Raw genomic sequence first — 16,579 nt, forward strand, 5'->3', positions numbered from 1 at the left:
TTATGCAGATGACAGGATTAAGCAAGTTCTGAAGCTGTGAAAAGCTCAGCACTGGGTCAGATGCAGAAAACAGACCACAGCTTGACTTTTGCAAAGTTCTCATTGAGCTGTATAAGCAGACTGGATTTTTATTTGCATCCTTACAAGTGATTCAAAAGGAACATGTAAAAAAGCACAAGCAAAATTAAAAAATAAACTACCAACAACTAGCAACAACAAAAGCATATATATGGACTTCCCTTCCCCTCCTTCCCTGAATTTTTATTTTCCACTTCTCCCTCGTATTCTAAGTTTCTAAGACTAGAAACTGTTCCTGTTCAGAATAGTTTATACAGGATGTAGTTTTTACTGTTATGCTTTACGGACATTGAAATCAGCAATGCAGAGAGCCTTTGGTAATTTTTGAGATGTATGTTGATTACTTAGTGTGGGTTTTTCAGTGTTTGGAATTTTAAAATTACTACGAAGTTGAAAAATTTCTGTAAGAAGGCTTTAACAAGCATGTGTCAAATGCTGTTGATCTCATGAGGAAAACACACTAGATACAGGAAGTAAGACTAGTTTCTAGACAAAAAACCATTCTTATTTTTTTATTAAATTTCTATACCACCCTTCATCCGAGGATCACAGGGTGGTTTACAATATAAAAGGAAAAGTACATAACATAGTAGCAAGCAAAAGTAATAAAGCCCCCCACAGTTTAAAGGGCTTTAGCCAAAGGCTTGTTAGCAGACTGTTTTTGCCTAGTACCTGAAGGTATGTAAAGGTGCTAGGCGAGCCTCCGTGGGGAGAGCATTCCACAAAAATGGAGCCACCACAGAAAAGTCCCTGTATGTACAGCCTCTGGTCTGCAAGTTGCTGCTTATGCATCAGATGCGCATGTGAGTAAAATTAACCATATCTTCTACCACTGCTTCCATATTCAAAAAAGTCTTTTATAAAAGTACATGTGCACTTTGGAAATTGTTTCTGGAGTGGCATGAATCACTTCAGGGATGAATGCTATAGGGCTACTGGTTTCCCACCACTCCTTTAGAAAAGGCAACAGGGTTTTTCAAATGGGATAAGCACCCCTCCCTGAACAATTTATAGCAAAACAAATTCTTGCCAAGATACTTCAGTGATTTGGAAGGGCTGAAAAGATTTCCAGTTTGTTCGTAAGAAATTTGGGTTCTGGAGTGAAGATTCGAAACCAGGTTTGTTTCCTGCTCAGCTCTTCCATAGTTGTCCTTTTCAAGAGTGGATAAGGTAAGACCCTAGATGGTACTAGTTCTATATTTTGGGATGATAGATTTGTTTATTAAACAGCCTTGTGTGCAGCTGTAGACCTTTGCTGCTGGGCAAGACTTACCTAATGTGTCCCATCAGCAGAAGCCCTTGCAAGGACTTCCACCTGCACTCCTGTAGTGGAGGAAGGGGGATATTGTCACCACCCAACTGTCCACTGGCAGGAAGTCAAAACTTTCGAGAGGGTACAGCTGATGTGCAGGGCAACCCCTAGTCAGTTCAAATTTCTGCCAACTCTGCTGCAGTTTGCTCTTTCTGCCAGCTTCAGGCATGGGAAAAGAGAAAAGCTGGGGATGTCATTTTGGAAGGGATATTCCTTTGTTCTTTCCTAACTTCTCTTTCCACTCCCTCTGCTTGCCACGTTTTCTCCTGGCTCCATAGATCTCTCATTTTCTCCTGGTGTCCATTTTCTTTAGCCTTGGAGGCGTCTGGACATTTGGCAGTGGGCGGGTGGGATTGGAAAGGCTTGAAATGCAGCAGAAGGGAGCACCCATGTGACCAGGATATCCCTGATCCCAGTAGACTGCAAAATCCATCTGTTCAGATGAGGGAAAGTGAGCTTTTCCTGGACGAGGAGGATGGGGAAGAGGGAGAGGGAGACAATTTCCCCAGACTCTCTGGGCTCAGATATTAAACAGCTCCTGGGGAAGGCCAGAAAGATGGGTCTACTCTGGGAGGTTGATAAACAGGCTGTGGGGCAACCCCAGAGAGTAGGCAATGCCACACCAAGTACTTTCCCAAGTGAAGACCCCCCAAAAGAGTTTTCCATTTTCCAGAAGAGTTTAAGGAGAACATCTTGCAAGAACGACAGGTTCCTGGGACTTCTTAAGACAGTGTACTATCATGAAGTGCCTGTATCCCTTCCATAAGCATGTGGTGGAATCATTCCTCCATAATCAGTATTATATGATACACGTAATATGCAGGAACTGTATTTTTACCAAAATGGTGGGGGGTGGGGCAGAGATACCTCATCAAGGTTGAAGAATGAGACAAGAATTGGAAAACAAAAAACAAAATACCTGTGTGGATAAACACAAGAAGGCGTTCAGAAAATTCTATCCCTAGGAGTATGCCAATAACCTCTGGAGACCAAGGTTGAAAAACATTGCCTTAAGCCATCTAGGTTGTTCAAAGTGCATGTTACCCTATTTCTGCTTGGGAAACTCCATAGTTTTGTTTGCAACTTTCTATCTGTTCAGAAGGAGAGCACTCCCAATGTGGTGGAAAGATTGCCACCTCTCTCTGAATCAGAGAAGAAGACCAAGTAATAGAAAACACTACCAGATATAGAATAGTGACTTAATATGGTGCCCTTTAGGCATCATCTTCAGAAGCAGATTAAACAGGCAACAGGGCTCTAGGTCAGCATCAGTGTTGTGCTGCTTTTGGTGATGATAAGTAAATGGAGTACACTCCAGTTTAGTAGCCGCGTTTTAGCACATGTCACCATTGGCATATATAACCAATGATTTTCTTGATAACATTAAATATAATCTCTTCGTTTTGCATCATTCTCCCCTAGATGGCAGCCAAAGTGCAGAAAACAATTTCCAGAAGCATGTAGAAAGGCAAATTGAGGAGGAGACTCTCAACATCTGCTGAGTGTTTGACACACTGGCATTTGAAGAAGTCTGCTACTTTTTACAGTTGTGACTGGTGGCAAATGTTTGCCAAAGTTCCTCTCAACTTCACTAGGGTGAAACAGTGAAAGCTATTTAAGCACAAGTTTTTAAAGGAGTGATTTAACATTTCTGCCCACAACATTTCTGTCTTCAAGTGACATGAGCATTCAAGCAAGAGATGCTGGAAGTTACTGTTGAATATGAAAAGATCAAGAAGCACTGTAGCACATGTGAAGACTCATACATTTAATTAAGGCATAAGCTTTTGTGTGGACTAGAGTCTACATCAACGGATGCATAAAATGTGATCCTCAGTTGTCATACACACACACACACACACACACACACACACACACAGGTTCCTGCATTACACAGGGTTGGATTATATGACCCTTGTGGTCCCTTCCAGTATACCTGAAGGAGCATCTCCACCCCCATCGTTCTGCCCGGACGCTGAGGTCCATCGCCGAGGGTCTTCTGGCGGTTCCCTCACTGCGAGACGCCAAGTTACAGGGAACCAGGCAGAGGGCCTTTCGGTGGTGGCACCTGCCCTGTGGAACGCCCTCCCACCAGATGTCAAAGAGAAAAACAACTACAGTGGGTTGTTACAGACGCTTCAGGTTACAGACTCCGCTAACCCAGAAATAGTACATTGGGTTAAGAACTTTCCTTCAGGATGAGAATAGAAATCGCTTGGTGGCGGCACAGCGGCAGCGGGAGGCCCCATTAGCTAAAGTGGTACCTCAGGTTAAGAACAGTTTCAGGTTAAGAACGGACCTCCAGAACAAATTACCGGTAAGTTCTTAACCTGAGGTACCACTGTACCAGACTTTTAGAAGACATCTGAAGGCAGCCCTGTTTAGGGAAGCTTTTAATGTTTAACAGACTATTGTATTTTAATATTTTATTGGAATAATAATTATTCCAACTCTATAATTCTATGATTCCATGGACTGGTGTGATGAGGTTGGTTCAATTTAAATGATGATGAGATTAAAAATACAGTAAATTCAACGGGAGTTTAAATATATGCAAAATTACCTTTCACAGCACCAGTTAATTAGCTGAAGCATGGTTGAATAAAGTGACCATATACTTTAACATTTTAATAAGTTGCAAGCAAGATAATACAGCTACCTGCTCTGGTAATGGGTTCTGCTAAGAAACTTGGACAGTATTCACATACTTTAAAAAGAAATATTTTTTTAGTATAAAGCAGTGTTTTCACTGTTGCACACCCAAATCTTTGGCCCACTCTAGCCAAAATCTGGGGTTCCCAGAGTTCTAAATCCCCCAGTATCCTAAATGCAGGGAAGGGAAAACCTTTTCAGCCTAAGGAATTCCTTCCACTGTAGAGAACCTTCTAGGGATTCAAATGCCCATGCTTGGCAGATGTAAAAGCGAGTGGATCGATGGATGTGATTTTTATCAAGCTACAGTAGGCTGTTGTTATTTGTTAAATATGTATACCACCCTTCATCTGTAGATCCCAGGGTGGTTCACAGCCTAAAAATACAAGATAAAAGCAAGAATAAACCAAACCAATGACCATCCTTCCTTCCCTCCCTCCCTGCAAAAAACCCCAGAGTTTTCTATACCTCCGCAGCTCTCCTATCTTACCTCCAAGCAAGCAAGAGCCACTGTCACATTCCGGCCAGGCAAAAGCACTCAGGCAGGACATGGATCAGGGCTGGTGAGGAGAAGATGTGGACTGGTGGGATTTCCCTAAGGGCCGAATGAAAAAGGCCTGGAGGGCCACATTTGGTGCCTGGGACTGACCTTACCCCCACCTTGCCTTTAAAGAGGGAGGGCAGGCCTTAGAATACACATTTAATTATTCAGAAAATGTAAAGATTCACAAACAAGCATGTCCACGCAAAAAGAAAATATTTAGCCTAAAACGGAGGAGCTGACTCTAAAATATATTTCTTCGGAAGGAGAGGCACAAACTGCGCAAGGCAGAATTGCTACGGACCTGATTAACTGAGCACTATCCCGCTGAATGCCTGATCCTGGAGACAAGCCACAGGCTGCCTTCACATGCCCCACTTACAAGTTTCCCAGGCACACCTTGGATGGCTGTTATTTGGAAAAGAAGGCTGGTCTAGCTAGATCCTTGGCCTTAGAGTGGGGCTCTTTGTATGTTAAGTGTCCTTAGCGTTTGAACACGCTGTTCCCCAATCATCCCTCTCCACTGCAGCACAAGAACTATGAGACACCCCCCTCTGACACCCCCCAGTTTTCACTGCATGGCTGGGGACAAATGGCAGCTTCTATTCTGAAAATATTTAAAACCAACACTGATCTGTGCAATTTAGAAACCCTGTGACCCTGAGTGAAACCACTTGACTGTTTGCTGTTCCAGGCCATTGATGATGACCACTCCATGATATTGCCCCACATCTCTTTCTGGCACAAAACCCAGCATCAACCCCTTAAATGTGAATGGCACTAGAATAGCTGAATCCTGGACTCCACTGGGAAACTGGTAAGGAACAATTATTATGGATATTGTTCAGCATTCATCTTCATCCCTAGAAAGAAAACTCCAGTGCTGAGGTGAATGTTTACCTGTATTGGGCAACTGTATTCCAAATTTCACTAGATTGTGTAGCAAAAATTCCAGATGCATCGCAATATTTTTAGAAGGTTCAGCCCAGGTGAGTCTGTGTATGCTGTTTTTAGTTTCATGGTGGAGGAAAGGCAGGATGTACAAAATGCTAAGTTAATTATTGTTCTTTTAACAATCATACTCATATCAACTATTGGGCGGGGGGATGTAAACGCCATAAAGAAATTAGATCAAAACACCAAATATAAAGGACAATTTTACTTAGTTCAGCAAATTAAAGTGCAACGTGCATATCAAAGCCTGGAGATACTTCTAGACATACAGTCAACCAGTGGCACAACTCTGCCAATAATGTATATAGTAATAGTGTCACACACAGTTGAAACAAGTAAATCGCTCTACAGTTAGTTATCTACTGGAAGCGCAAAGTCCTGTAAGTGGGAACGGTTGCAAGAAAGGGTTATTCACATGGCCATATGTAGAGGCAGGGGTCATACGTAAGTAGTCGCAGATGGGCACCTCCTCACTGTCCCATGGCGAAAGTAGTACAGTAGATCAGAAGACCTGTACTCCAGATGTTTCGCAACAGCTTCATCAGTCCATAATACTGAATAATACAAAGCAACATTCCAGTCACAATAGATGAACTGATAAATAATCTATGCGCATAAACCATCTCATGTTGTGTCTTACCTATACACTCAACACGATACAACAGGAGTATAAGATCATCACAGGCACAGCAAGTATGCAACAAATGAGGCAAAACATTTTAAATACATTGCAGATAATTAGAATCAGTCATCACATTTGACTAAACCACACCAACATCACAGGTGTATAAAATCAATCATCAAAGGTACAGCTACACTTCTCTGCTATTACAGCACAAACTAAGACATTAATCACAGTTCATATATACATCAAAGATAAAATGGCCTCCTAAATTTCTACCTGTTGCCTGTGGATAGCAAAGTGCTTTTTCTTTAAAACTAGATCCACTGTTGTGCCCAAAATTCATAGTTCATGGAACTGGTGAGGGGACTTCACCAAATATTGCCCGGTTCTGTTGGCAGATAATGGACCCGATCTTCAAGTTCTTTATCAACAACAATAGAGGCCTATCAAGGATTGCAAGTGCAATCTGGTTTACTAATCTGGCATTGTTCACAATGCTTATATCACCTTGTGGCATGCTTTTTTCTCTTCTTTATGTGTAGAGCTTTAGCCCAAAGAGGGGTATCTCCCATGTTTTTTAAAATGAAGTCTCTCCTATCTCCTCTGCTAGCCTTCAGACACGTTGCTGTTTTGAGAGGTTACTGTGGCTGGAGAGAGTTGTTGGACCATGAGGTGTGGCAAGGACCAGGTGTGGTGTGTTGCTCCCAGGAGAGCAGCTTTGCTTCAGGCTGGAACACAGCAGAGGAGATGAGACCACTGTTGAAGCAGGAATGGAAAACCTGTGGTCCTGCAGCTGTTATTGGACTACAATGCCCATCATCCCTGACCACTGGCCATGCTGGCTTTGGGGTGGGGTGGGGTGGGGGTGATGGGCTTTGGAGTCCCAGCAAAATCTACAGAGCTACAGGATCTCCACCATAGCTGTCAACATTTCCCTTTTTTAAAGGGAAAATCCTATTCAGAATAAGGGAATTTCCCTTAAAAAAGGGGAAACGTTGGCAGCTATGATCTCCACCCCTGCTAATGAAGAATCCCTTTAGATTGCATCAAGGTGAATTAGTGAGACGTTGCTCCAGGTGCTACCACTATAGTGGTACCTCAGGTTAAGAACTTAATTCATTCTGGAGGTCTGTTCTTAACCTGAAAGTGTTCTTAACCTGAGGTACCACTTTAGCTAATGGGGCCTACCGCTGCCTCCACGCCGCCACCATGCGATTTCTGTTCTCATCCTGAAGCAAAGTTCTTAACCCGAGGTACTATTTCTGGGTTAGCAGAGTCTGTAACCTGAAGCATCTGTAACCTGAAGCGTCTGTAACCTGAAGCGACTGTAACCCAAGGTACCACTGTATTTGCAGTGAAAGTCTCCACCCATTACTCGGAATTGGGCTGTATAATTCTTTCAGAATCTGATTCTTTGGGGCTCTTCCAATGATGACATCACACACCTGGTTTACCTCTCTAACCCAAGCCTTCCTGAATTTGTTTTTCTCTGCTTGGTACAGATTGTGATGTGTCAATATGCTAGGATTCACCAATTAGTTTTAATTCACTATAGCTTGCCTCGTGATATTGTGTTGCTAACTGTCTTGAGAAGGGCTTCTTTGTGCTCTTGCAGTAGAAAAAGAGGTGTATGAATTTAAATACAACAAATAAAATAAAATGCTTGGGAGGGAGAAGGTTCATGCTAGTAACTCTTGTGCTGAGAACAGTGGAAGCAAGTAAACAGGTGAGTGCTGAGAATAGCAAACCTGAAAGAAGCACATCTGCTACTACCCAAGACCATGTAAGAAAGCACTTGAAGGGCTACTTCTCATGGTTGGAATAAAAGAGAGGGGGGGGGTTCAAAAAGTCAAGTAAGAGAAGAGAGACAGTGCAGCTCTTTATGCCAAAAAACATATACGGACAATAAGGTCCATGAAATGAACAACTGCAGAACAACTGCAGGTACCATCTGAGTACTACAGAAAATGATTATTTCTTCCTAACATTAAAAACCAAGATGACAAAGCCAGAAAATATGCCTGAATATACATTAGTGATTTTTAAACAAGGCAGCAGTTAAACCAACACATTTAGATATGCAGTCAGTCTGTAGATAGAAATAGTTATTATTTGCTATTGAAAAGACTGGTTTCCCACACCACACCACCCACCCTAAACTTTGCATATACAGTGGTGCCTCGCAAGACGAAATTAATTCATTCCGCGAGTTGCTTCGTCTTGCGATTTTTTCGTCTTGCAGAGCGCGGATTCCCCAGGTATTAACGGCTTTAAGAAAAAGGAAGCAAACCCGCAAGACGTTTTCGTCTTGCGAAGCAAGCCCATAGGGAAATTCGTCTTGCGAAGCAACTCAAGAAACGAAAAACCCTTTCGTCTTGCATGTTTTTCGTCTAGCGAGGCATTCGTCTTGCGGGGCACCACTGTACTACCCACTGAATTACAATGTGCACAAATAGAAAATGTAATGCAAAAAAATAAAATATAAAACATTGTAAGGCAATGGTTACAATCCTACTTTATACAGGACAAAAGTATGCTTCTGGCACTTCAACACTTTATCTGCTGTGCAAATGGAAGTCTGCTTCCAAGGGTAGATATACTGTACATTGCTGGTACAGGGGTGATAAATTGCAGGTATTCTCACTTCCACAAATAGAAAGCTTGAGTCCCAAAGCAGGGGAATAGTACTTTATTTTCATTCAATAGCTTTTTAATTTCACTGACTTCCCATAACAACGTCTTAAACCTTTTCAATGAAACTGGCAAAATCAAAATGCTTTCCATAAGATGACTGGTTGCTCCTCCTCCTCAAATGCATACTCTCATTTTATAAGAACTAAAGTGAAGAGCATTGTTCCCTTTACCATTTCTTTCTTTTTTTTCCTATTCAGCCATGCTCTCTTTTATGACTGCCTGCTCTTTTGACAGGGAGATTCATGGTTCAGTCTAATTCTTTTTTCTAAAAAAATGTTCCCCCCCTATTGTTTCCCCCCCAAAAGGACACATGAGAACATAAAATTTAGCCCAATCTTGAGCACTTGAGTATTAACAAGAGTTTTAGAAATTTTTATTTTTATTTTATTTAGGTAACTTATATCCACTTCAAAATCTCTGAATGGTTCACATCATCATCAGCATCATCAAAAGAAATAAATGCAAAAATCACAATTAAAAACCCACGTTTTAAAGCAGAACAAAGCATACGGGGACCATATTAATCACTAGTAGATCCAAAATACAGAAATACAACAGAAACAAGTAGCCCTGCCCACCAAATGTTGTTGTTGTTGGCATCCATTGGTCCTGGGAAACAATGGAGAGGTGAAGTCAACTTGTTGGAGAGTTACAGTGTCCGTTGTGGCTGTAGAGACTGATGTGGGAGAGACATGTTTTGTTGCAGCTGGGGCAGATGAAGGTGCCCGGTTGTGCTGCTCCAGATGCACCATGGCATTTCTTCTCCCTGCAGTCCTCCCAGCAGTCATTCCTCCTCTGGTCACTGCTGTAGATAAACAACCGGACTGTCTCCAGGCACTGCATATGACGGAGTTAATGTTGCCAGTCTTCATGTCTTGTTTGCAGACATCTTTGTAACACAGAGTTGGCCTGCCAACAGGTCTGGTGCCTGAAGCCAGCTCCCCATAGAGTACATCTTTGGGGACTGTGACGTCTTCTGTTCTGTGGACATGACCAAGCCAAAATAGATGTTATTGAGGCAGAAGTGAGAACATGCTGGGAATGTGAGCTTGAAGAGCACATCTTTGTTTGAGATTCTGTCCTGCCATGTGATGCCCAAAATCTTCCTGACACAGCATGTATGGAAGGCTGAGAGGTCTTAAGTTGCTCACGGCTCACTTCCATAAAACAGCATGCTCAACATGCAAGCCTGGTAGACCTTCATCTTGGTATTGGTTGTTAGCATCACATTCTCCCATACCTTTTTGGAAAGTGAGCCATTGCCATGACTGCCTTGCCAATACACTTGTCCAGCTCAGCATCAGTGCAGATGTTGCTGGTTTTGGTGGAACCCAGGTAGAGAAAATCATCAAGCATGTGGTCACCAGCACTTATGTGTGGAGCACTGGCTGTTGGTCTTTGTCAGGCTGATGGTCAAGCCCAACAGTTGATGAATTTCTGTAGAGCTTCCTCAAAGTGTGCTGTGAAGGTTGCATCATCCGCAAACAACATCTCTCGGATAAGGACCCGCCACACTTTTGCCTTGGCATGGAGATGAGCCAGGCTGAACAGACTTGCCACTCCTTGAATGAAAGTACACAGTGTCTTCAGTGGAGCTAAGGAATATGGAGAAGGCATCAGGGACAAGAGGCATACATGTATAGGTAACAGCAGCACTCACTTCTGCTGCTATGTCCCTTTGCCATTAGAGCATCAAGATCCACAACTGGAGCTTCACTGCACTTCAGTCTTGCAAATGTTAAATGTTATTAGGAAATCCAACTACTGATCTTCTTGTATTTACTTACTTGTGCAGTCTTCTGAGTGCTAGTAAGTCTCCAGCATTCTTTTTCTAGAATTTCAAGCTTGTCCATTCTTTGCACTGATTCTGGCCTTTTTCCTTTGGAATCTGGGTCTGCTGTTCTAGAACCAGTTTCTTTTCCAACTCTGCATTGACTGTCATTTTTCTCATGTAATCAAGTTGCTCCTCCAACAAACAGTAGCAAGACTGTGGTGCCCCTAACTGCATGCTTACAATTTTCATTTCTTGCATCGTTTCCTGGTGAGTTACATCCTTCTCATTTGAGTCATGCTGAAAAGCCTTTTTATACTGGGCAGCTTCTCTGGACAGGCAGTTTAGGTCACCGTCAGCCTGTGACCTCTCTAATTCAAGATGGTGGAACTTTTATTGAAGAGCTTTCAGGGCTGCCACTAGAGCTTGGCTGTTTGGTGTAGGACTGTCTTTTGTGCTAGCTGTTGCCTCCTTTGATCGGATGTTAGCAAATGCTGAGTATATGTTATCCGGAGGCTGAAGAAATCTTCCAATGTAGCTATGCCTACTTCCTAGAGCATCATTCGCTTGGACCATCACATGTACTGAGCATTAGCATCCCATTATGTCCCCATGGTGACTCTGTTTAGGTGCTAATTCTTGTACAACTTCATCAGTAATGTAAGGCAGGCCAGAAAGCCCTGACACTTCTTAATTGGTTGATTTTAACTCAATGGCATTCTTTAAATAAATTGACAGGCATATTCCATTCCATGTTTGGACTATTTCCATTATAAATCTTTGTATTTGATTTTGTCTTTAAATAGGTTTCAAACCTTACATCAGATTTTAAAATGTGCAAGTAGCCTTTCCTGTGCAGGTTCTACTTTGTATTTACCAGAAAATCTTTAGCCCTGTGACATGGATGATCAGAAGGAAGGAGTGAGGAAGCAGAAATGTGATCTAGGTCACACAGCAAGAGTGAAGGGATGGCTGTTTGTGTGAGCAGTTTGCTTCTGTTCTTGTAGCTGTCTGCATCATAGTCATAAGCAGTTGTTGGATGCAAAGGACTACACACACACACACACACACACACACACACACACACCAATGTCCATGCCTTAGTGTGCAGCAAGGCCATAAGCACATGGATCATGTTTAATCTGTGTAGTACATGCATTCCTCAGAGAGGGAGTGGTGATGAAAGTGGCTGTGGTGGAACCCTTACTAAAGAAATCCACTCTTGAGCCTGGCAATATTTATGAGGATCACACTACCTGCAGTTTTCCATACCGTAATCTAAGGTATTAATGCACATGGTTGTATCTCAGCTCCAGGGTTTTTTGAAAGAAACAGATTATATGGATCCATTCCAGTCTGGTTTTAGACCTTGTTTTGGAATGAAATCCAACTTGGTAGCCACAATGGAGGGGTGTGGATCCTTTAGTCTGCATGCCAAATTTGACCCATGATGCTGTCCACAGTCCCTGCCCCATGCTGGGCATCACATGTGACATCAAGCATGGGGCAGGTAGAGACAAAACTGCATTGGCTGGGTGTCTGAGTTCTCTGTGGGGGAATCTATTGTGCAGCCGATCCCTGCAGAAAGCAGCTCTGCTAGCCTCTGCTTGCAAAGCCCCTTTACTTTGGCTCTCACATGCCTAAAAACCCAGCCAGATATCGGGTGCTTGGGAAAGGGACTTTGACAGTTGCGCAGGACAAACCATCTGTTGAGCCTTTGACATCGTAATGTTGCCAGGTGATTGGCAGGTGGAATGTGCCACCCACCTGTCAAAGTTGACCTACAGGAGTGGGGACAGATAAAGATCTGGGCTGGCAGGCCCAGAATTTCCCCACTGCTGTACTTGTGGATGAGCTGCATAAGGAGATGGACACAAAGAGTGCTATGTTGCTGTTTCTCCTGGATATCTTAGCCACTTTTGGTATTGTCTATCACGGGATTCTTCTGGGCCATCTGTTTGGGATGGGCTTATGTGATACTGCTCTCCTCAGTGGTTTTGTTCCTGCCTGGAAGGCTGAACCCAAAAGTTAATGCTGGGAGACTGCTGTTCTAAGCTGATGGGCTTGTTAGGATATTTCTGTTCCACCTTAAGAAGGGAGCAGGTTGTTGTGTCACAGCCTGCGTATTTCCTGTTCACAGGATGTTTCTGTTTTGTATATAGCTGTTGTTTCTCTCTCTGTGCCTGGACACGCAGGCAGGCAGTCATGTTTTTTCCTTTGTTCTGACCAACGCTGAATAAAGTTGTAAATAATGCTCTCCTGAGTGCATCTTTCGTTGTGCGAACTCTGCAAAGGGCGTGCACCAGTCCTTGGAATGTGGAATACTGTTTCTGAGGCTTGTGTCACTAATTGACTGATACTGCGTTTCTACGGGAGATCGATGGATTATCCGGAGACGGCGTGGGGGCATGATGGCCTTTGTCTCCCTGGCAGTATCCCAACAGGACTTTGGCCTGCGGGCAACGACAAGGCTCCATCTTGTCTCCTGTGTTTTTTAATATTTACATGAAACTACTGGGTAAGGTCATCTGAAGACTCAGGCCTCTGAGTTGCCACCAGTATGCAGATGACATCCAGCTCATTCCCCATTTTCCAGTTCCAGAGAAGCAGCAGAAGTGATAAACCGGGCAGTTCATGAGTGCGTACAGAAGGAGTTAAAAGGATGTAATTTAATCTAAACAAGATAGAGGCAACTATTTGTTGTGGACACTGGCGATTTAGGTGAAGTTGTTCATCCTGTCTTAGGTGGGGCTGGACTTCCCTTGAAGGAACAAGCTTTGGGGGCACTGGTTGATTCATTGATTTCCCTGGATGCTCAGGTGGAAGCAGTTTCTTGCAGTGCCTTTTGTCAGCTTCACTGGATAAGCAATCTTATCTGGAGAAGCGGATTTGGCTTCAGTCATCTATGCTACAGGTGCTTGATAGTTTAAGTGCCCTTTCTGCCAGAAGAGCCAAGGATTACAATGAACTCTATGTGGGGCTGCATTTGATGATGGTTCAGAAGCTTCAACTGGTCCCAGAATGTAGCAGCCAGATGTTTTGTTCTGGTGCTTGCAGGCCAGCAAATAGAACACCTATCTTAGGGCAACTCCATTGGTTGTCTGTGTCCCTCCAGGCTCAATTTGAAGCATTGGTTTTAGTCCTTGAAGACATAGATGGTTCAAGACCGGTTTAGTTTAAGGATCACCTGCTCCCCTATGGGCTTGTCTAGGAATAAAGATCAGCTTCAAGGGCCTTGGTGCTATTTTAGGAATATAGCTCAGAGCTGGAGCACATCCTTTGCTTGCACAAAGTTCTAGTTCAGTCCCTGGCATGGAACCCTGCCTTGCACTCTGGAGAGATGCTGCCAGTTAGTGATGGGAATATTGGGTTAGATCAGGGATCAGCAAACTTTTTCAGCAGGGGGCCGGTCCACTGTCCCTCAGACCTTGTGGGGGGCTGGACTATATTTTGAAGGGGAAAAAATGAACGAATTCCTTTGCCCCAGAAATAACCCAGAGCTGCATTTTAAATAAAAGGACACATTCTACTCATGTAAAAACATGCTGATTCCTGGACCGTCCGTGGGCCGGATTTAGAAGGCTTTTGGGTTCCAGCCCCTGGGCCTTAGTTTGCCTACCCATGGGCTACATGGACCAATAATCTGATTCAGTACAAGGCAGCTTCCTATGTTCCTAGGAGTGAGCACAAGAGACAAGCCCTTCTCTGTGAGAGTGTGTCCACTCTGGAATGCCCTCCTAATCAAAATCCATTGGGTTCCCTTTCTGTGTATTGTCTGCCAAGCATGAACGGTATTAATTTAAATGGGGTTTTAACCCCTAATTTTACTGTGACCCCTAATCTTATTGTCTCTGGTTTTGATGTGTAACATATTTTGCTCTTGCTGCTGCTAGGTTTGCATTTTGTTTTAAGTGCTGCTTTTAACTTGTTACTGCTGTTAGAAATGGCACTTGCTTTCTTATTGATTATACGGTTTTTATGAAAATGTTGCATGCCCCTCTGGGTACTTTAGGTAGAAGAATGGGATATAAATAAATTATTATTATTTTACAGCAGTCAAGCAGCTGCATAATTGGACAGTAAATGGTACCGACCGTAGCGCAGGGTTAAGAAATTTACTATTACTGATCTGACAATTAGGCGATCCAGATTAAGCAAGGGTTCCCCGAGACTGCAGCAGTATTGCAGGATGGTAGTCTTCAGGTGAGCCATGAGGAAGGTTTGTGAGATTCTGGCCCATCCCCCTGTTGCCCTTCTGGCTGCAAGAGCCGCTGCTGTTCTTGGGGGAGACTGTTTGACCCCTGTAGACTTGAGCCTGGTGCTCGCATAATCCAAACTTGCTGAGCAAGATGAAAACATCCCTTCGGAAAGCTTTGGTAAAGATAGCATACAGGAATGGGTTGGCACAAGAGTTCAGAGGATAGAACAGGACCAGCAGGATTTTCGAGTTGCTGACTGTTATTAGAGGTTTGTTCATAATAGCAGATAAAGCATAGAATGAGATTGGTGCCACACATAAGAAGTCAGTAAAAATCAGCACAGCCATCCTTTTGGCAATGATGGTGTCTTTGTCTCCTGATTTGTACTGGGGATTCCGTACAGTGATGTAGATCTTTATGTAGCAGGCACAAATGACGATGAAAGCAATGATGTTCAGCATCAAAACAATGACGACGTAGGCTTGACCCAAGGGCGTTTCAGTATCCATGGGAAGGCAGATACTGACTTTGCCGTAGCTGCTGACTCCAACCAGTGGTAAAAGGGCAAGAAGGAAACACACCAGCCAGCCACCCAACATGATAACAGAAGCATGCAAGAGGCGGATTTTCTTGTCCAAGCGCATTGCAAAGGTGATGGCATACCAGCGTTCCAGGGTGATTGCGGTCAAGGTGAAGACAGACAACTCACTAGCAAAGACAGTGAAGAAGCCTGCTGTGCTGCAGCCGGGCCCAGTCTGCCAGTCAATAGCATGGTTGTAGTATTCTGATCGAGTGTAAAGATCCACTGAAGCAATCAGGAGAAGGTATAATCCCATACAGAAATCAGCAAAGGCCAAGTTGCACATCAGGAATCGTGGGACGGTCAACTTGTAATGGCTGGTGAGGAGAATGAAGAGAACAAAAACATTGCCCACAATGGCTAGCAGGTTCACAAACCACACCACAACCCTTAGAAACTTGTAGCCCATGATGTCTTCGCAAGGGTTGAACTCGTCAGGTCCTGGCGTGCAGCTGATGTCGTCTGTGCCCGCACAGATAATGTAGTCATAATGGCTGTCAAATGTTGGCATGCTCTCCTCTTGAGGGTTCTTGAGCTCCTGGCCAAACCCAACCTCTTTGTTGTCGTGCTCTTCAAGAAAGACAAAGTAATGAGAATTCCCACGAACATCTCTACTGAATTTGGAGTGCTCATCATACATGGCCTCGGTGAGGTCTGCATAATCTTCTGCGTAGTCTTGGTAAAAGGGGCCCCTGAAGGCAGTGGCAGATCTTCTCTTGCGGACGTTGTGAGTATTAGTATGGTTGCAGAACAGTGACTCCAGCAGTCTAAAAGGACAGAAGAGAAGAAGAATTGCCACCAAGGTATTTAGTTCATGTTGAGCCCAGCAATTGAGGTGATTCATTGTTATCTAGGCATAAGAAATATATTATTCAAGGGATTTTGGACCCAAACTACTACCTGAGAACTTCTCTAAATATGACACATACATAATTGAATAGCATTTCACATTAAACATGCTATTATGTATTATTTAATTTTCCTGCAATGGTGCTATACTATTATTCAATTACGTTTATTAAAAGGAATTTCCACAGTGTCTTCCTACAATGAGAAGTCTACAAGGCTACTTATATTAGACATTACAAATCAGTGGGTGGATGCATGGGTGGAAATCCTAATTCTAATAATTTTGAACTAGAGCTGGAATTCAGGATAAAACCCAACAAAACA

The 16,579-nt window shown here is 43.3% G+C and overlaps 2 protein-coding genes across 2 annotated transcripts in view; one reads left to right on the top strand and one right to left on the bottom strand.

Annotated features, from left to right (window-relative positions):
* CEP128 (centrosomal protein 128) overlaps positions 1 to 16,579 on the top strand; it is a 305,103-nt gene that overhangs the window by 44,795 nt on the left and 243,729 nt on the right. The gene's annotated exons all lie outside the window — the stretch shown is intronic.
* TSHR (thyroid stimulating hormone receptor) overlaps positions 8,694 to 16,579 on the bottom strand; it is a 61,359-nt gene continuing 53,473 nt past the window's right edge. The window contains exon 11 of the mRNA XM_081867424.1: positions 8,694 to 16,173. Coding sequence (XP_081723550.1) covers positions 14,778 to 16,173 — 1,396 coding nt within the window. The 3' untranslated portion in view covers positions 8,694 to 14,777. The remainder of the gene's footprint in view (positions 16,174 to 16,579) is intronic.

The sequence above is a fragment of the Podarcis erhardii genome (assembly GCF_964252035.2).
Source record: "Podarcis erhardii genome assembly, chromosome: 1".
NCBI lineage: Eukaryota > Metazoa > Chordata > Lepidosauria > Squamata > Lacertidae > Podarcis > Podarcis erhardii.